General features: G+C 45.3%; 2 protein-coding genes across 3 annotated transcripts in view; one reads left to right on the top strand and one right to left on the bottom strand.

The window, feature by feature from the left end:
• The window catches only part of PREPL (prolyl endopeptidase like), a 405224-nt gene that overhangs the window by 266235 nt on the left and 116654 nt on the right, over positions 1 to 22335 (bottom strand). The window lies entirely within an intron of this gene.
• On the top strand, positions 16063 to 16512 carry LOC146821741 (mid1-interacting protein 1-B-like). The gene has a single exon (XM_085609375.1). It carries the CDS (start codon positions 16063 to 16065, stop codon positions 16510 to 16512), a length of 450 nt encoding a protein of 149 aa, XP_085465501.1.

Below are 22335 nucleotides of genomic sequence, written 5' to 3'. Positions count from 1 at the left end.
TCATTCTTACCGACCTTACTGGTAACATTTGAGGTTTGGATCATTCTGGTTAATGCTCTGCACAAAGGCTTCAGCTTGGGACTCCGTCTCTTTCCACAACAAAAATACATCATCAAAGAATCTCAATTCTAGAGCAATATGGTCTACCCATTCCTGCATATTACTGAGAACCTGCTCCTCCCACCAGCCCATATTCAAATTAGCATAGTTGGGGCAAAGCAGGTACCCATAGCCGTTCTTCTCAATTTATGGTACAATTCACTATTAAATGTAACCACATTCTTAGTTCTCCATCATTATAAGTAACATTTTGTTATGCTCCACAGATTTCATGGGCCTCATCCTTACAAAATGCTTAGCAGCCCTTAAGCTATCACAGTGTCTTATGTTAGTATATAGCACTGTAACATCCACAGTCATTAAGTACAGATCTTCTTCCCATCTGACATTGAATATTTTGCGTAAAGAATCTGCGCTGTCATGAATATATGACGGAAGTTATTTATTATGGGATTAAGAAAGGAGTCAATATACTTGGATGTATTCTCAAAAGTGCTCTCTTGGGCTGCTACGAGGTGACAATAACGTAGGAATCGTCGCACACCTTCTACAGAGACTTCAGACCATACAGAAAACTGCAGCCAGGCTCATCCTTGTCCTTCCCTGAAGAACCCACATCACACCCCACGTCAGGAAACTCCATTGTCTCCCCGTGCAGAAGAGATACCAATTCAAGCTTCTGACCCATGCACACAAGGCTCTACACAACCAAGTAACTCGCATACATTAACCACCGCCTGAACCTTATCAACCATCGAAAAGACTACGCTCCGCCTCCCTTTCACTTCCCCATATTACACACATCAACCGAAGCAGAAGTGGAGAACGTTCCTTCTCCCACATGTCATCAAAGACCTGGAACAGCCTCCCCACGCACCTTCGGACCATCACCTCACTTCCAGATTTCTGAATGACCCTCAAGACCTGGCTGTTTGGATAATCCTCTGGGGCCTGCAAGAGCCTGGATACCCTTTCGGGTGATCAGCCGCACTTTATAAAGTCTGATTGATTGATACACTTCGCAAAGTCACCCTCAAGGAACTACCAGGCGTTTAACCTCCCCAAACCCCGCTCGCCTTTCTGGCTCTGCCCGACGACCAACAGCACAGGGGAATGGCCTGAGAGACCTCTTGGAAGAATCTGCATTTGTGGGATATGACCCACCTCTGAGGAGGGAAGCAAAAGGTAGTCTAGATGGGAGGGGGTGTTGTGGGGTGGGGAATAAAATGTGTACTGATGTTCGGTGCGGTGCTGCCATTTCCACACATCCACAAGTCCCAGTGCATCCGCCCAATCTCGAAGGCTCATAGAATGAGTCACCCTTGGGCCAGATGTTGTGTCCCACCTCAAGTCCATCACAGCATTCAAGTCACCCCTTAGCAAAGTGAATACTGGCGTGACCCACCCGTCAGTTGGAGCGCGACTACTTCCAGCATCTCGCGAGTAATTTGGGGATGCACATATACTTTTCAACATTCAGGGTTGTCCCTCAAGTGTCCCACTTATGAACCTCCTCAAGAGGTCTGTCCATTCCTCGTGTACCTCTAATGGGAACGTCTTCTTCAGTAGGATCGCCACTCCCCTGGATCCCTCGTGTAGCTTGAATGATAGACTCTAGTACAGCCATGTCGACCCAAGAAAGAGCAGCGGGTGCCCAGCAGGTACATTTTCTGAAGCAGGAGCAGCACCGGGTGATGCCTCCTGGCATACGCCAGGACCGTACCCCGCTTGAACTTGTCGAGACCATTCACATTCCGAGTGACTATTGTGTGTTCCCTTGCTGTACCACTACCCATTATGTTAAATTGAACACTAAATGGCACCAAGAGGAGATCTGAAAGGGGTCCTCCAGTGTATGCACGTTCAAAACAGAAACAATCCTAATACCAACATCTCAGATGGTCCGCAACAAACAGTACACTTGTCCCTTCCTCCACCCTACACTTCCCCCCCCTGAAGCATTTGTTGCCCAAATGCAAACTCAACCATAACTCCCAAACAGTTAAAACAGTTTCCACGGGTGGACCGCTTGTGGCCCCCGTCAGTTACTGCTGAGAAAAACACGCAAAGCATATCACGAAGAAAGGCATATTGGAACCCCCGCAGAGCCCCAGCGACTCCTATGCCATCCCCTTCTCCCCCTCACGGTCTGGGAAGTCATCCGTCGAGGTCAATCTCAGTTGCTTCGGGCAGTATGGTGTGGCTTCTTTTGATCTGTGTTGCCGTCTCTCCTCCTAGTGCATTGCAGCAGTCGCCGCCATGGTGAGTTAGACACCTCCTTTGCTAGGGGGTGGCCTGCAACCCAGCCACCTGAGGTTGGAGAACCAGGTGTTCCTCCACCCAGGCCCATGCACTTTCAGGAGCATCAAAGAACAGGGTACGTTGGTTAGGAATGACTGAGGTAGTCCGGGAACTGCAGCACGTATTTCATTTGCATGGCCCTGAGTTTTTGTTTAACTGCCTAGAATGTACGGCACTGCTGCTGTACCTTTAGGGTATAGCCAAGGAAAGGCATGACTCTGGCGCACCCGCACAGCAACTCCCCAAGCACACGGGCCTCCCGAAGAATAGCATCTCTGTCAACAAAGTTCAGGAGTCTCGCTATCATCAGTCTCAGTGGGGCCCTGTAGGAGGCGTGGCTGAAAGGGATCTGTGTTCCCACTCTACCACAAAGCAGGCAGATAAGGTGTCCTGGGGTACCCATGATCGGAACCATTCTACTATGAAGGCAGTAGATCAGGGCCCATAAGTTCCCTCCGGGACCCCAACTATACGCATATTGCTTCTCCTGGATATGTCCTACATGTCCTCAGCACTGGTCTCCAGAAGGCCGACCCTGCGCTGGAGGGCAACCACAGCATTTTGATAGATCTTTGTTGAGTCCTCCACCACGGACAGCCTCCCCTCTATCTCTGAAACCCTCTTGACAGTGTTGCGGAGGTCTCGGTGCAAAAGGGATAAACCTTAGCTAAGTTCCTCAATTTTGCCCTCCAGGAATGATCTGGACTCATGGATGGCCTGGAGAATTGATGCTGGAACTAGGATGCTTGTTTTCAGTCCAGGGAGGACCAGGCCTGGTAGTTGGAGCTGGACTTTTCCCATTGGGTGCAGGGTCAAGACTGATTTGCGTATGTCTGGGTTTAAACTGGAATGGCCTGGGGAGCAAAAAAACTATGTATTTAGACCCATATCTATGTACTGGGGTGAATGTATGATATTTTTCTGCGTTCTGCCCATCAATTGTTCTTTTTGCACATGAAATCAGATGGGGCACTAGCAAGATGTAGACCACCCCAGCCCTCTTTCTAATCAGCGGCTGGGCGGGTGAATTTATCAATTTTTCCATGGGCAGGGAGCACTGCCTTCTCCTTCCCTGTCATGCTGGGAGACCACAACAGCTTCTCGCATTGACCATGGTGAAAATCACCGGGGGGAGGGGAGACACAGGAGGGGACTAGACAACAATAGTCTGAGGCAGTCCAGCCTCCCAATCTAGTTACTCACTGCCTTCTGATCAAGTCTCTGCAGCCGCAGCCTCCTCCGTCACACAGGGTGCCCCCTCTCACACAGCTTAACAGGACAGCAGCACTCATGGACCAGGTGTCCAGCTGTAAGGTCCCAGATCACCACCGATGTCCAACAACCTCCAGCGACTCCCCCTTGCATCCCCCACTGCTCATCGGGGGCAAGGCATCCCTGTCTCAGGGCCTCCTCAACAGTCTCTGGCCCGCCTGAGTTCCGGGTGCTGGTCTCAATGCTTCAGATCAGAGTGCAGGTAACCCCTCCAGCCACTCTCCTCCCCATTCTTCTTCTTAGTCTGGTACCAGGTATTAAGTGAAAGCATGGCAAGGGCGATTTTATAAAAACTTGACAAACAGTTGCTTTTTTTGTCAAAGCGCCCGATGCCGCGGTTTCATTTTGAATCCGGCCACACCCCTTTATTTAGATGGGGTTTGTCTAAAGAAAGGGGCGCGGTCTCCATGAATGTGAAAGTGCTGCATGGACGCTAGTAAACAAACAGATATTTGCAATGTAATAGGTTTCGCATTTGGAAGAGTTTAAGCTATTGCATTGCCAATAGCTCAAACTCAGATAAATGCGAAACTTATTACATTGCAAATGCTAGTTCCTAATTGTTGTGCTTTTAACCTTCTTACAGTTTGTAGTAAACAGGTGTAAAACCCATGGGTAATCCCGGAGAGTTATACATTTCTGGAAAGTAAACAAAATTCTGAAAACAGCAAGGGGTAATTTCTGTAGATCGTCCAAAGTTTTCCCAAAGAAACTAACTGTGAAATAAAAAAAAAAATTGAAAATGGACAGAATCAAACCAGGGAATTGGGAGCCCCCCTGCTAGGACTCCCATTGGCTGTGGTTTGATCAGTTTGTGTCGCTGGTTACCGGCCCAGAAATACAAATAGGGTAGCATTTTTATTGAGGCAAGTGGGGGAACGCTGGGCGATAGGAATTTTGTGGAGCTTGGCAGATTCTGGAAGTTTACTTCATAGAAATACAAGGAAAATATGCTATTTTAGGCAAAGTTTTAGGTTTGCAAGGCATTGTGGGTAAGAAACCGTTATGGCAAGGCACATTACTCTGGACTTCCCCAAGTGGTTAGTTTTCAGAAATGTCTGGACTTGGTAGAATTCCCTGGGGGGTCGGCCAGCCCGAACCCAAATACCGCTGCTACCCCTACAGCTGATTTCTTCAGGTCGCGTTTTGGGGCCTTTTGTGTTGATGCTACGAACATGGGGTACCATTTTTACCGGGACAACTGACAGAATGCTGGGTGGCAGGAAATTAAGCGATTCCTCATAGATTACTTTTACTTTCCTTCAAAGAAATGTGAGGAAAATGCATGATTTCAGACAAGGTTTGAGGTCTGTAGGGCAAACATTGTAGAATCCATGCAAGACACACCACCCTGGAGTCCCCTGGGTGTCCATTTCTCAAAGTGATAGGGTCTAGTTGGTTTCCCTGGGAGCAGAGCACGGGCCTGAAAAGTGCAACCATGGCAAGTAGGCGGAAATTTGGATTTACTCCTACTCTGCTGGCTCATATGTCAAAATTATGGACAAAAGAATCAAAGTTTCCACAAGCTTGCCATGGGAATAGGACTCTGTGCCCCATGTGGACAGAAAGACTGTCTGTGTTTTAGGACTAGAGGATAGACTCAACACCAGGGTGGTTCACCAGCACACCATTTGTTTTCCACAACAATAAAGTGGATGTCTAGTGGGCTTCATGCCCCCAGGGCAATATTGAAGGTAATTTTTCTAAGTCTAGCCCCAGGGGTGGTGCAAAGACTGTTGGGTGTGTTCTGGGTGGAGGCACAGCTAGATGTCTGGAGGGGGTGGTTTCCTCACCCCTCCTTTTTTGGAACCATATTGTCCCTTTTTTCCTGGTGGTCTAGTGGGCTTTCAGCACCACTATCCGCCACCTCGTGAGGCAGAAAGACTAACCGGGCACAGGGCGGGTGGAGAGCACAGGACCATGCCATTGGGGCCTCTCCCCCACCCAAAATACTGCCAAGTAAAAACCCTATGGTGATCTGTCACCCGGGGCAAATTAGGGTTAACACTCCCATCCACCCCCAGAGGGACCAGAAAGATTAATGGGGTTGGAGAAGCACAAGCCAGTTCCATTGGGGGTCCCTCACCCCCAAAAGAAATACTACAAAATAACAATCGATGGTGTCCAATGGGCTTTCTACCCCACCCACTGGTGGTAGATGGGGGGTAAACCCCCCCATCCACTTCTTGGGGAGGGAGCAGAAAGACTAATGGAGGCAGGGGCCTGATAAATAAAGCTTCTTTTTTTTAAAACCTCTATATTCTGCCAGTCTGCCATTTTCCCAGCGGATTGCAGACTTGGGGGTAGCTTACTAAGCTGCAAGGGCTGACATGAAATAGCCATGAAAGCCCTCACAATCCCATTCTAGTCATAGCCTCCTGCAAAGCGAGGCTAGACGGAACATTTTCCCCAAGGCTGCTTTTGGTTTCTAGTCCGTCCCTGAGAATACCTCCAACCTTCCACACACTGAAAAGTGCTACATTTTACGATTTTCTGTTTCATTTAAACATCATCACCGCTCGTAACAATATTCAAGTGGATTTCTTTACAATAAAATAGGAAAAACTATCAAACAATTCACTTTTCACAAAATGCAGCAGACAATTTTGAACAACTCACTTTAGACAATCTAGAAGTGTTTGAAGCACCAAAGCATAGTAATGTGTTTCACTAGATCAGTGATACTCAAAGTACGGCCCGGGGCCGCTTGTGGCCCTCTTGACTTTTACATGCTGCCCCCCCTGGTGAGCACCAGCATCAGCTGCTGTTTAGATGCTGAGCACTAATATTCAGAAAAAAATGCTAAATAAATGGGCAAGCATTTATTAACCTGCAAATAAATGTGTGCCCCTTTATTTAACATGTTTTTAGACCTCCTTACGCAATCCCTGACCCACCCAGCCTCCTACTGCCACCCTGTTGACATCACTGTGGCCCACGGTCACACCACAGACCATACTTTGTGGCCCCTGGCCAAATGTCTGTGAGTACCCATGCACTAGATACTAAAATACTCTGTTGACAGTCGTACTAGAGTACCAAAACTCTTTTTTAGATGGGTGGCTCTCAGAGAGGCTTACTGTGATTCATATCCAATCAATCACTGGTTTCTTTAGAAGACACCTGTAGGGAATTGGTTACTGGTTGACAAGGATGAAACTCTACTCAAGCACCAGCCACAAATATTGTCAGGGTGAAACTCAAGCAAACCATAAATTAACCTGTGCTTAACCCTCTAGTAGCTTGGCACAAAAGCAGTCAGGTTTTAACTTAGAGGCAATTTGTAAAGAAGTTAAAATGTAATAAATTATTTGAGACCAAAATGACAAAAATACAATCAGTAGAACCAGAGATATGCAATTTCTAAGACTTAAGGTAAGACTAGAGCCTAAAAGCACACAGTTCCACTCGTGGCTATACACATGGGACTAGGTTAGTCCAGCTGAAAGAGTCGCCTTCTAGAGCCCAGTGTAAAGAGTTTTGTTCATGGTAGAGGAGGCCACAAGGAGCAGGTAAAGTGTCGTGGACGGCCGTCGCTGTAGCACCAAGAGCAGGCAGGGTGATATGAACGGGCATACCTGTAGGGAAAATATCCTGTTAGGCATCGCAGAAGGTCAGTGCTGGAGATCCACGTTGGTGGTCACCGTGGGCTGCCAATGCTGTAGAGCGAAGTGTAAATCTCACATTGCCAGTAGTCGCTGGTGGTCACAGTAGAGCGAACAATCAGGTTCACCAAAGCTTCATGTTGGCGGTCAGCAAGATCTTCATGCAAACAAGCCTGTTCGTGGTTGTGAAAAGCCCAAAACATCAGTATTTCTCCTTTTCTTCAAGGACTAGTTCAAATGATATCACGCCAAGGGTCCAGGACCTGAGAGGCACCTCTTGGAAACCTGGAATTCACTCTAACAGAGGCCAGCTGGGCTCAGGCAGTTCCAGTTGCAGGTCCAGGCATCAGGTCAGTTGAACAGATGCAGGGAGGCCTCTGGAGCTTATTATATCCTTGTAACTCTAACAGGAAGTCAATCAGATAACCCTTTGAGTCACTTTAGCCTGGGATGAAGGGAGGAGGTCGAGTCTTCCTTCTCAGTAGGCAGGGCAGGCCTCAAGCAGCAGACCAGTAGGCCGTCCTTCTTCTGTAGTATCCACAGGTCCAAGAGTATCCTGAACAGTGGCTCTGAGGGTTCCCGTTTTAGGGTCGATTCAGCGAGAGCATGCACTGGCACATGTGTGTCGCTTGTGAGACACTTTTGATTACAAAAAGGAGGAGCCTGATTATTGCTTACCATTTGTTGGCTTGAATGACACTCTTCTTTGCAGCCTCGTAATTGGTCACTGCAGTCCAAGCTTCATGTCCGTTCCTTTCTGTGGAGCAGGGACCTAGCACTGATTGATTCAACTTAATTAGAGCCCATACACTGCTCACAAAGGATAGAGGTACTATTTTGTTTTTTAAGCTTCTAGTGCCCTGCAAACACAAGGCAGCAAACTTGAGAGTGTGAACCCTTTTATAGTGTACATAATGGGAACAGAACTGTAAATAGCCCAGGGTTCAGGAAAAGTGAACTCTGTTTTATCTGTATGCCACCATTATTGGCATTTTGAAGGTCGGACGCAAATTGTTATTCTTGGCGATCAGTGTGATTACAATTTTAATTGTCCTGCTTGGCATGTTTTTGCCACAGTTTTATTTTCAATAGTTAATTTTCTTTCATTTTGCCAAGTCTTCTGTTCTCACCTGGCATGCTCATGATTGTTTTGTTTTAGCTCCTGGGAGTAGTTCTCCAAGATAACAACCATGCAAAGCAACATTATTTCTTTGTTATGTGTGATTTCCAAAATGATGCCTTAACACATGATCCACTCCCAATCCACTTCACCCCAACCCACCCCACTCCAATCCAATCCTGCTCCAATCCACCCACTCCAATCCAATGCAACCCACACAAATCCAATCCAACCCACACCAATGCCCCACTCCAATCCAATCCACCCACACCAATTCAACCACTCCAATCCACCCCACTCCTTTCCAATCAAACCCACCCAACACCATATCAATCCTTACCATTCCACTCCACCCCACTCCAATCCAATCTACCCCACCCCACACCAATACAATATATTCCACCCCAATCCAATCCACACCAGTCTCTCAATCCAAAACAATATAATCCACCCACTCCAATCCAATCTACCCCACTCCAATCCAATCACCCACCCACTCCAAACCAATGCACCCCAATCCCAGTTCAATACACCCCACTCCAATCTACCACACTTCAATTCAATCCCCCAATCCATCCCACTCAACCCTCCTCCAATGCAGTCCACCCTAATTCACCTCACTCCAATCAACCCACCCCTTTCCAATCCACCCCACTCGAATCCAATTCAGCCCAATCCAATCCACCCCACTCCAATGCAATCCACCCACCCCAATCTAATCCAACACACTCCATCCCAATCTAATCCACCCACTCCACACCAATGCATCCCTCTCCAATTTAATCTACTCCATGCAACCCCACTACAATCCACCCACTCCAATCCAATCCAACCCACACCAATCCAATCCAACCCACACCAATGCCTCACTCCAATCCAATCCACCCACACCAATCCAACCACTCCAATCCACCCCACTTCAATACAGTCCACCCCACTCCTTTGCAATCAAACCCACCCCACACCATATCAATCCTTACCAATCCAATCCACCACACCCCAATCCAATCTACCCCACCCCACACCAATACAATACATTCTACCCCAATCCAACCCACACCAGTCTCCCAATCCAAAACAATATAATCCACCCACTCCAATACAATCTACCCCACTCCAATCCACCCACTCCAATTCAATGCACCCCAATCCCAGTTCAATACACCCCAATACACCCCACTCCAATCTACCCCACTTCAATTCAATGACCCAATCCATCCCAATCCCATTCAACCCTACTCCATTCCAGTCCTCCCTAATTCACCTCTCTCCAATTAACCCACCAATTTCCAATCCACCCTACTCCACGCCAATCTAATCCACCCCACTCGAATCCAATCCACCCCACGCCAATGCAATCCACCCACCCCAATCTAATCCAACACACTCCATCCCAACTTAATCCACCCACTCCAAACCAATCCATCCCTCTCCAATTTAATCTACCCCATGCAACCCCACTACAATTCATCCACTCAAATCCTATCCAACCCACACCAATCCAATCCACATCAATCCCCCACTCCAATCCAATCCACCCACACCAATCCAACAATTTCAATCCACCCCACTTCAATATAATCCACCCAAATCCTTTCCAATCAAACCCACCCCACACCATATCAATCCTTACCAATCCAATCCACCCCAATCTAATCTAATCTACCCCACCCCACACCAATACAACACATTCCACCCCAATACAATCCACACCAGTCTCCCAATCCAAAACAATATAATCCACCCACTCCAATCCAAACTACCCCACCCCAATCCACCCACCCACCCATTCCAATCGAATCCCAGTTCAATACACCCCACTCCAATCTACCCCACTTCAATTCAATCCCCCAATCCATCCCAATCCCATTCAACCCTACTCCAATCCAGTCCACCCTAATTCACCTCACTCCAATCAACCCACCCCTATCCAATCCACCCCACACCACTCTAATCCAGCCCCACTCGAATCCAATTCAGCCCAATCCAATCCACCCCACTCAATCACCCCACTCCAATGCAATCCACCCACCCCAATCTAATCCAACACACTCCATCCCAATCTAATACACCCACTCCAAACCAATCCATCCCTTTCCAATCTAATCTACCCCATGCATGCCCATTATAATCCACCCCACTCCAATCAAATCCACCATAATCCACCCATCGCCAATCCACCCCATACTAATCCAATCCACCAGACACCAATCCAATCCACTCCAATTCACCCAACTCCAATCCACTCCAGACCAATTCAATCCACCCCACTTCAATCCAATCCACCCACTCCAATCCATCCAACTCCAATCCACTCACTCCAACCAATCCAACTCCAATCCACCCACTGCAATCCATCCAACTTCAATCCACCCACTCCAATTCACCCCACGCCAATCAAGACCATACCAATCCCCATTCCAATCCACCCCACTCCAATCCACCCTCGTCTAATCCACCCCACTCCTTTCCAATCCAATCCATCCACCCCACACCAATCCATCCCAATCCAATCCACCCCCTATCCAATCCACCCCACTCCAATTCATCCCCTTGCAGTCCATCCTACACCATTCCAATCCAATTCACCCCACTCCAATTAAATCCACCCCTCTCCAATATAATCATCTAATCTACTCCAAACAACCCCACTACAATCCACCCCACAAAAATCTAATTTACCACACTCCACTCCTGCCACTCCAACCTAATCCAAACCACCCCACTCCAATTTACCCCAATCCAATCTACCCGAATCCAATCCAATTTACCCCAATCCAATCCAATCCAGCCCTCTCCAATCCACCCCACTTAAATCCAATCCACCCCACTTAAATCCAATCCACCTCACTCCAAACCAATCCACCTCACTCCAAACCAATCCACCTCACTCCAAACCAATCCAGCCCAATCCAATGTACCTGAATCCAGTCCACTCCACCCCAATCCAATCCACCCCATTCTTCCCCAATCCAATCCACCTCACTCTACCTCAATCTATTGTGCCCCACTCCATCCCACTGTACAACACTCCATGAGACTGCACTCTACACCACTGCACTCTACACCACTACACTCTACACCATTGCACTTTACTCCCCCACTCCACTCTACCACACTGTACTCACCCTACACCATTCTACGACACTCTACTCCAACAACTCCACTCTATAACACACCACTTTACGAAACTCCATGCCACTAACTTTTAGCCACATTGAACAGCAGCCATACTAGTGTAAAACACATTGGCAAAGCTAATAGCTCTCGCATAGGCAAGACCTTTTGGTTTTGCCAATGCTTGTAATACCTGGTGCACACTTTGAAGCGGAGAAGCTTCTGGAGGTTGCCCCTACAGAGGTGTCTGGAATGCCCCTGCCCTGGTCCCAGTTTATCTGGGGCATAACAGGCTAGTGTGAAGTCCTTTGTGTGGGAGCTGAGCCAGTGTCTTTGAAATGCAAGTGTGGTAGATGACAGCTTCGTCCCCCCATTAAGTCAGAGATGGCCCATCCTACCAACACCCACACCCTCTATTGTGATGCTGTCTGGAAGGAATATACAAAGCCCAAATCCCAACTACACCTAGTCACGTGAGCAAGAAAGCAGGTTGCAGGCACCAAATGGTTAGGACAAGAAAATGCCAACTTTCTAAAAGTTAAACAGGTACTCAGAACTAAAAACAATTTAATGGAAAAATAACTAAAAGGAAGAAGGGGTTATACGTCCCTGCTTCCAATATTTGTGGAATGCTGAGCAAGGCCATCTGACTATAGCCACGGCTACAGTGCTAAGAATGTGCATGCACTCATATTCAACTCCTCTATGTGCGGTCACTCAATCTCTAATTTCAGTCTACTTCTGTTTATTATTGAAGGGATCCATTTGATATATATTGTTTTGTCCTTGCAACTTATTTTTTGTGGTGTCACGCTATAGAAGATATATTGAGTTTAAATTAAAAATTCGAACTGAACCCTTGTAGGCATCTTTACCTGTTTAACTTTATTACCCAAGCCCACAAGGGTATACTGGGTCACCCAAACTTATTGAAAAACGTTCTAAAAGTGATATTTTCTGAATTGTGACTTAACATCCGATGGTACCATTAAAGAGGGTTTTAAATTATAATTTCTCAGATATCAAACATGACTTTTCTACCGGCTCCCAATCAAAGCTTATCACTTATTAAATGTAATAAGGTAATCCAATTTTATCCTATGGGAAAGGCAGGCCTTGTAATAGTGAACACCGAATGTGACATTGTTTACAGGACTTGTAAAACTTAAAGTAAATGTCCAACTCTTTAAATACAACGTACCCTGCCCAATGGACTGCTTAAGGCCTGTCCTAGGAGTGACATGTATTTAAAAAGAAAGTTTAAGCCTGGCAAAAGGTTTACTTTGCCAGATCGAAAGGGTATCCTTGAACTGCACACACAGGCTGCAATGGCAGGCTTGAGACATTTTAAAACAGCTACTTAAGTGGGTGGCACAATAAGTGCTGCAGGACCACTAGTAGCATTTAATTTACTGGCTGGGGTACATGTGGTACCACTTTACTAGGGACTTACAAGTAAATTAAATATGCCTAATGGGTGTAAGCCAATGTTACCAAGTTCAAAAGGCGAGAGCTCAAGCACTTAAGCTCTGGTTAGCTGTGGTAAAGTGTGCAGAGTCCTAAAGGCCAACAAAAACGGGTTGAAAAAACAGGAGGGTTAAGGCCACATTTCTGAGAATGACCCTGCAGACGACCAATAGGTTACAGATTACAATAAAAATTGTGTTTTCAAGATCTTACCACAGCAACAAGGAAGTGGAATAAGAACATGAGTGGCCATCTTTAACGCTTCAAGAAAGTAATGATTTCGAGTCAGAAATAATGCTCATTGGCAAAGAAAATAGATCTCAGCTGTAAAAAGCCAAAATATTTTGGCTTGCAGGGGAAGATGGTACAGAACTAAATCACAGGGAGAGAGCAAGGAAACATGTGCACTCCCAGAGAGTGGAAAACTCATCGAATCAAGAGCAGACAATTGAGATAGACAAGAATTATATACGATCATGAGCACAGTGCCAACCCAAAGCCCATTCCAAGTATATACTATGTAATGGAAACAACAGGTCCACCTACTGACAGCGAAGCGGTCTGTAATTGGATAAGGTATGAGGCGGGCGCAAATACCCAGCTGAAAGAAGCCCAAAGTCAAACAACCACTGTGGGGTGGGTGGTTAGAAAGCAAGGAGTGCCTTCTTCACTTACAGTTCCAGGGGTGTGGAATTTAATACAATATCTACTTGTCCATGGGGCATGTTACTTCATAAATCTACTTGTCCTGTGACAAAATCCACTTGTTCCTTTTGTGCCATGTAATGCGGCAACAAATTATGGCAGCAATCTCATTATATAAGAGCTCCGATATAGCCTCTCTGATTATGCCAGGGCTCATACCATAGTAGTGTTTGAATACTTGCAATCCCCTTATGTTTACACTTTTCCACAGAGCTACATACTGGGGCTGAAGGTAAAGGTAGGCAACAGTTTCAGGGTTGGAATGCCCATTTGATTCTGTGCAAACCTACTAACTTGCATGTTTTAAGGGTTTTCACCAACTCTTCTCTAATCTTTTCCCATACTGGCATAGGTTGGCAATTTACTCCTGACAATGGCAGACATAAAACTTCTTCCAGGGTTGTGAAAAAAGTGGTTGGAGGGAAAGTGAACTTGTAAACACTCAGATTTTTCGCATCAGCAAATGTACACCTGTATATTTGCTCGTGCTAAAATACAGTTTACAAATATTTCCTAGGAGTATTATTTCTTGGCCTACGTCTTGTGAATTCACGAAATCTGTACTTAATGCAAGGGCATGGGTGCACTTTTGAGACTTTATTTAATAATTGGGCCCCTAATTAGGTCTGGCGTTAACAATGACATTTTGTGTTTATTGAAGTTCTGTCTCTCTCGGTCTATCAGCTTGCTTCACTGTGACAGCATTCTGTTCTTTCACAAGGAGCATATCGACACACAGTAGTTTTGCTCAGTGCCAGAAACTACTGTAGCAATGTGTGCTTTTTGAGACCAGAACAATTTTAGCATTTGCCAATGTTTGTTATAATGGTGTGGACCTGGCAGCTCCTACACCAATAAGGTTTTACAAAACCATGCCAAAACAAGTCACGCATTGACAAAACCAAAAGGCTGACCAACAATTTCAGACCTACTGTCTCTATCAATGCTTCTTTATTTTTGTTTCCCATTATCTTATTAAAACTGGTTACACTGATTTTCCATTATGAATATTTTTGGGAAATACTAGCATACATCAACACGTTACTAAATGATGCTGCAAAGAAATGGTACCTAAAATTTTACAGTACTTTAGCGAAATGTTGCATTTTTTTTTAACATTTTATTTTGAAAGCAAAGAATCATCAATCTTGCTTTTAAGCTTCTGCAAATATTTGCATATAATCAGAGAGCATTCCAGGAGCATTATACATAGCCTCATATCACTAAACTTTGAAAACGTGTGTTCACATTTTTATACTGGAACCACTGTCAGTCAGTGCAGTCAGAGCTTACAACATTCACTTAGAGCGCTCACCTTAATAATAAAGGCTTTGCATTAAGGAACCATAAATACAAGTTTGAACAGCATTAACTCGTGGACATATTACCTTAACTGCAGGCAATGCCTTTCCCTGATCCATAATGTGGTACTGTAAACTGGCAGCCAAAGGGTGTGTGCTGCAGGGGGTTGGGCCTACTTGTCCCAAGGACAAAATACACATGAAAACTTTTTGCCCTTGACCCCAAACAATAAGTCCCGGGCGTCGGGCTATAGGAACTCCACATCCATGAGTTCAATAGAAAATACAAGTGTGAACTTGCGGGTGCATCATGTACATGTCAAACAATGAAAATGTGGCTCTTGCCTTTTGTGTGCCACTGGGTTCGATTACCTGGGTGGCTTCCAGACTCTACCAAACAATGTAACGCATCACATGAATGCTACAGACTCAGATACAATGGCTGTAACAAGCAAACCATAAAATGATATCTCATTTAATATTGCAGTCCTAATCCTTACCAGAAATGGTGTTCTTTTGTTGCAGCAACATAACATTTCTATCTCCCTCTGAACTCGGATATGTCTTCCTGTGTCTACTTTCCCAAATATGGCATTGTAGTGTGCTAACTGTAGTGGTGTAGCATTCCAATTCAAGTGGAACTCCGGCTTTGATCGTGAGACAGATGCCGCGGCGTTTGTTAAACAATACATTTATTTTCTTTACTTTTCCAGAGAGATCCAATTGATTTAATATTTTTGTTTTCATCTGGTACTGGAGATATCTCACTCGGGAATCCCAGTCTTCCCTTCGATTATTTTATCAATGGGTCAAGAAATTTCACAAGATTTACGTTTGTCCTGAAGATGGTCTTATTGACTGGATGCAACGAAGACCGAAACGTCGACAACTAATCCATTCTTCTCTTCAGTGAATGTTAAATTTATTTTTAATTGAGTTTCGAATCCTATGTCTAGGACAGACTCAATGTACTGGTTAATGAAGATGGATAAGTTAAACATTGATAACTAGGATACTTTTGTATATCTGATTTATGTTTTCTGTTGTCAATGTTTGTTGCGTCTTTTTGATGCGTTCAGTCTGCACAGCCCCCACAGCAAAGACCACCGCAAACATGATGCAAATTTCGGACTCGTACAACCAGAAGCACTCCCTGTTCAACACCACGAACCGGTTCATCGGCGCCGTGAATAATATGGACCAGACGGTGATGGTGCCCAGCCTGCTGCGGGATGTGCTCCTGGACAGTGAGGAGGTGGAGGAGGATGATGACAAGGGCACCCTGCCGCATCACCACACGGCAGCCGCCTACTTCACCTCCCCACGCCGGGACATGCACAGCTACTACGTGCTGCTCAAGTCCATCCGCAACGACATCGAATGGGGAGTGCGGCAGGGCGAGGAGCGCCTCAAAAAGGACAAACTGGCTACCAACGGCCCAGCAGTGGAGGGCGGGCGGCCCGAGGACCAGCCGGAGGCCGAGCAGGAGGAAGATTGCGGCCTGCACTCCGTGCTGGGCAAGCTCTCATGGAAAGCACACCTCCTCACCAACCGCTACAAGTGAGGAAATATGAATTTTGTGATCAGTTATGTCCCCTATCGTAGACCCCAACGGCTCCATGTGCATGCTATAAGTACATGTATGTTCCCTCCAGTTCCAGTTTTGAAGACGCAAATACATGTGCGTCCACCGTCAACATGTCCTCTTTCAGATCCGCCATGAATGGGTCAGATATTCCATTCCTAAGTATGAAAGACCACCGACTTTATGTGGTTCACTCTCCACATTTTACAGATTCAGGCGAGTAGGCCCTGAATTCTGTCATCAAGCCTTTTCCTGCCTTCTGCCTCTGAAAGCTCCAGTCTGAGCCCGCATCTGTATCCATGAACTTTGTCCTACTCCCTGCGCGGCTAACGGTGCCTGATCCAGCCTGTTGCCTGCCAAAAACTGTATTTCACCTTCAAGATTATCTGCTCCGCTCCTCATCCGATACATTCCTGTCTAGTAGTTTAGGTAAACATTCCTCCAGCTACCGTGAAAAGGGCCAGGCCTCGCTGTCCTCATGCAAGTAATTCATAGCCCCCGTTACCATGGAATATTCCTACCCCCTCGCATCTCGTGTAGACACTTAGACGCTTGTACACGCACTAACAGTCAGTATAGAATAGATTCTATCCTAGAAACCTTTCCTTTTGGATAACACAGTTCTTTAAACATAGGATATTAGATATGATTTGGGATTAGGTTGACATGACCCCCAGACTTCTGTCTCCACATGTAGAGCTAAATGTCAAGTCCCCTTCACCCTCTAGTTACACGTCAATTACACGTCATGCGGCTGCGCGCGCATCTCTGCCAAATATTTCTGCTGACATTGCAGGATTCTCCTATGGATCCACCCACTTGTGACATCATGTATAATGACGTTATCTAAGTTACGCCTATATGTCCGCCTCTATTAGTTACGTATGCACATTTTATCTGTATTATCAGCTGTTACGCCTCCTGCATCTGTTTCACTGTAATGCATTTCCTATAAAACTGATTATCTGTCAATAATGTATGCCCTTCCTTCCTGAACTTTCGTGGTGATGGAATAGAAGCCTGCAATTCGAATTGTATTTCCTTTGTCAAGGAATAAAGCCTTTTAGAACCTCTAATACCACGGATTCTGCCTCTTAAATTTACTGAGTTATTCTTACTAGACTTTACCGCATAAAAAATAGTACCGGTAATGAAATATTTACCACATAAATTGGCGCCCGAACAGGGACACTTTCTCATCTCACGCGCCGGAGGTGCGTTGCAGGCCCGGTCTCCTGCCACAGCTGAACGGACAAAAACGCGTACCTGCAGGATTTCCTGTATCTCCCTCCGGCCAAGCGGGGGCGACTGAGGCTGCGATCAACACCCAGACGAGGCGGTGAGAAGTGCGAAGTATCCCGACCAGAGCCTAGCTGAGAGAGCAAGATCCGAGGTATACAGAGGCCCACCAGGTTCCGAAGTTCCGAGTCCAATCAAGTCGAGTCCAGTCCGGTCCAGTTTCAGTTCCGTTCCGAGGCCTTCCGTTCCGAGCTACCCGGTGAGTACCATTACCGGGGAGGCATTTTACGTGCACATAGTCTGTGCCGGTCAAGACGGGTTTTGGTACACAAATCCGGTCTGCACTGTTTCAGCAGTGTATCTGTACTGTTTAGCAGTATATATAGTATGTCTTGCATTTAAATAAGTATTATCTAGTGTCAGTATTATGTCAGTAACTAGTTTTCTATTAGTTCTCATCGCTCGTCAAAACTGTTAAATGTTAAATGTTCTAAATATGTTTTATATATTGTAGTGTGAATGATTGTTCCTCATTGTGTTTTACTGTATTACGTGTGTTTAAGGTTAAGTAACCAGATCTAAAAATGCCGCTCTTTTCGAAACTAAGACAGATCAAAACCAGAAAAGGGGTACTCGAAGAAGCTGTTCCCATTCCACCTAGGGACACTCCAGGGTACTTTATGTATCATAAGCATGGCCTAGATGCCGTATTATTTCTTGATTTATGGGTGGACTACACCAAGGATTTGCCAGAAAATCAGAGATGGCCCGCAGCGGGGACTTGGGATGCAGATTGCATCATGAGAGTAGAAGAAGAATTATGGAAAAAGAAAGCCAGACAGTCACAGAAAGATGCCATTGAATTATGGCGTAAAGAATCATATAGACGTACAGAAAAAGCGCTCAGACAGGAAGAGAAAGGTAGAGAGAATTCAAATAAAACCCGAGAAAATCTATTAATTGAGGAAGGTACCCGAGTAAAATCAGAACAAGTAGATAGACAAAGAAACACTCTTATGAATGGTATGTATCCTCTTCTGGCCGAAGGGTTACCTAAGGCTACCCCGGAAATACCAAAAGACTTAACTCCTCCATTGCTCCCGATAAAAGCACATCCCAAAACACATCCCAAAACAGCAAAGGACGTTTTTCTTTCCTCCTATTTAGATGACGTAGCTCCCGAGTATGCTAATACCATACCACACACACCACTTGCCGATGGTGTTCAACACCAAGAGCATCCGTCTGTATCCCCGCAACTACAAACTCCTACGCCCATTCCCACAGGTCCGTCCGTTTCTACTGTTTTTCCCGCATCTACAATCTCTATCCTACGTCCAACGAATCTTTTTTGCCCAGCACCTCAGACATGTTTAAAGAACAGCTTGTGGATTGTAGATACGATCCAGTGCCAGGTAGACAGGACAAATTGCTCATATCATCACTACGTATACGACGAGCTACATTGTATTTAATGACGATACCAGGAATGGTTGAACACCTGGACGATATATATCGCTTTGTCCAAACAGGGCGAGGTCCAGAAAGTATTAACGAAGCTATGGAATACCAGAAAGTGGATGTACAAAGACAACTACTACGTTTCTTCATAAATTGCGTGATTAGGAACCAAGACAGACCTGGGGCAGATCATGATACCATGCAAAAACTTGCCAAATGGGGTCAGAACATATCAGAAGAGAAACATGATAGACAGGCGTGTATAATCGCCATGTATCGAAAGATCCGCAAGGAAGTAGAACGAATACATAAAGAAAGACGAGAAGCAGACAGAGTAGAATCAGAAGTAGAGGAGGAGCAAGACTCAGAACAAATAGAAACGATAGCTTATGTAGGTAGAGGAAGACCCCATAATAATACTAGAGGCTTTAATGACCCGATACGTCCGATACGTCCAGAATATAATAGACATTTTCCAAACCTTATGTTAAATACAAGATCCCCTGAACACCTATTCCAAGCCGTTGATAAATTACTCCGAGATCGAAGGGGGTACCACATGCTCGATTCCATGGACGAACAAGAATTAGCCAGGTCAGCAGTACAATGGGCTGATAGTCCCAGCGAATACAATGATGATGCACTAGCACACACGTTTCTGAATCTTGACCCATACGAACAGCGTTTAGCTAGTATATACATGATTCAACACCTCCTTATATTATATAAAAGCCAACACTCCGATCCAGGACCCTTACCTGACATATTGACAGAACTACTCACGAATAAATGGAAAGGGTCAGGTACTGATTTAATTAATGAAATTCTAGAATTCCGAAACCAGTATATAACATTCGTATGCCCAGAACACGTTCCAATTCCCATTATGGGAAGAAAAATGTATCACATAGATAGACAGAATCCGTTACGCGAAGTACACCCAATCAGAGGTGAAGGTAATAACTTTACACGCGTGTTTGTGTACACGCCTATAACAAAAATCGAATTATTAGAAATGAAGAAAGTAGTACCCAGCCATGACAAGGATCCGGCAGGTTTCCACCGTGAGATAAAAGACATGTTACTCATGGGAGAGTATACCTACCCCGACATTATGAAAATATTAAAAGTCCTATTACCCGCCGGTGTTTACGAGAAACTCAAAGAAAAGGAATGGGAGGTGGGAGACCAAAAGATAGATTGGACAGCATTAGAAAACGAAGAAAGGGCCCGAGCTGCAGGAGCAGGGCTTGGGGAAAAGACTACAGCACTACCAGGATTACTAGTACAGGTACTGCCGCGTTTATTAACTACGAAAAAGGAAGACTGGGGTGCAATCTCAGCCTGTAAACAAAAGCAAGATGAAGACACTAGTGATTTCTATTCCCGATTTGAAAAATGTTTTGGTATAAATAGTGGCATAAAAGCAAGTAGCGAGTCATATCCACATCTGTTTGTGACAAAATTAGTTGAAAATTCCCTACCACAAGTCAAGAATAGAGTATTGAAATCGAAAGTACCTGGCAAGGTAATACCCCGTCACAGATGTTACAGATGTTACAATATCACCGCAATAGAATTAGAGAAGAACAAGAACACGAACAAAGACGTATGAAGGATACAAAAATGAAAATGCTTGTTGCTCAGTCAGTTCCAGCTGATGGTCATCTAAAGGGTGATTCCGCAGGTCCTACGAAAGGGACATGCAACTATTGTAAACAACAAGGTCATTATATACACGATTGTCCAGTCCTGAAACATAATATTGCCACAGGTAGAACCCAGGAGAGACCACGTCCACCTAGACAGGATCAGAATCAACGACAAATCCCTCAGCATGCACAACCTAGGTTAGCTCCGCAACAGCTAGCTCCGCAACAGGCAGCTCCACAACAGACCGTAGCACCACCACAAACGCAGCCTATTGTTGCAACACAAGCAACGACACAACAGATGTATCAGTACGCACAAGCAGATTATCCCGATTATCAGCGATATACATGAAATAGCCTAGAGAGGGAAGTTGGCTTACCCCTTATTGAGGTTCCTGTAGACCAAGAGGGACCTTATGTACATAGTGAACTATTAGGGGAAGACAGAAAGTTTTTACTTGACACAGGGGCAAGCAGAACAACTATAAGACGCAGTGAAGTTCCAGGGGCACCCCTCTCAGGCTCACAGAATATTTCCCTTGGATTCTCAGGAAAACCTATCATTAATGAAGTAACACAACCTCTTCCACTGACGGTTGGTCCATTGACACGTACTACAGATTTATTGCTTACTAAATCATGTCCAGAAAACTTGTTAGGTATAAAAACATTGAAAGCTCTAGGAGCTATAATATGTTGTTCTCCGGAAGGAGTCCGATTATTTTTGCGTGACTTTAAAGGTCACTACGTGTCTAGAGACATGGATCACCGGTTACAGAATTTACCTACACATTTATGGGCACAAGGCCCCACTGATGTTGGTTGCATGAACATTACACCATATCGAGTTACACTGAAAACAGGAGTAGTACTACCACGAATGCGACAATACAAGTTACCACCCGATGCTGTTGTGGCTTTGCTACAAATCATTGACGAGCTCATTGCACAAGGAGTGGTTGTCGAAACTGACTCCAATGTATGTAATTCCCCGATAATTCCGATTCTTAAAAGAACGGATCCAAAAGCACCACCAGTATATCGATTAGTTATTGATCTGCGTGAATTAAATAAATGTATTGTACCACAATACCCTGTGGTCCCAGATATCTCTTCATTACTAACAGCTATTGACTCAGAAGCAACGTTCTTCACTGTAATTGATCTCAAGAATGCTTTCTTTAGCGTCCCAATAGATCCGGAAAGTCAATATCTGTTCGGATTCAGTTTAAATGGACGAAGTTTTAAATTCACACGCGCACCTCAAGGATTTACAGAAAGCCCCAGCATACATAGCCAAGCACTGAAACGAGAACTTGACAGTATCCACATGCCCGTTAACACTGCCTTGCTTCAATATGTCGATGATCTGCTGATCACCGCCCGAAGTGAACATGAATGTGAAAAAGTGTCACTGACGGTTTTAAAATTTCTGGCCGACAAGGGGCAC

Source organism: Triturus cristatus, chromosome 6, assembly GCF_964204655.1.
Source record: "Triturus cristatus chromosome 6, aTriCri1.1, whole genome shotgun sequence".
NCBI lineage: Eukaryota > Metazoa > Chordata > Amphibia > Caudata > Salamandridae > Triturus > Triturus cristatus.
Note: the sequence above shows the minus strand (reverse complement) of the source record. Positions and strands in the feature narration are given on the sequence as shown.

Excerpts from the sequence above, each read along its gene's own strand:
- LOC146821741 (XM_085609375.1), top strand. The coding sequence starts at position 16,063 with ATGATGCAAATTTCGGACTCGTACAACCAGAAGCACTCCCTGTTCAAC.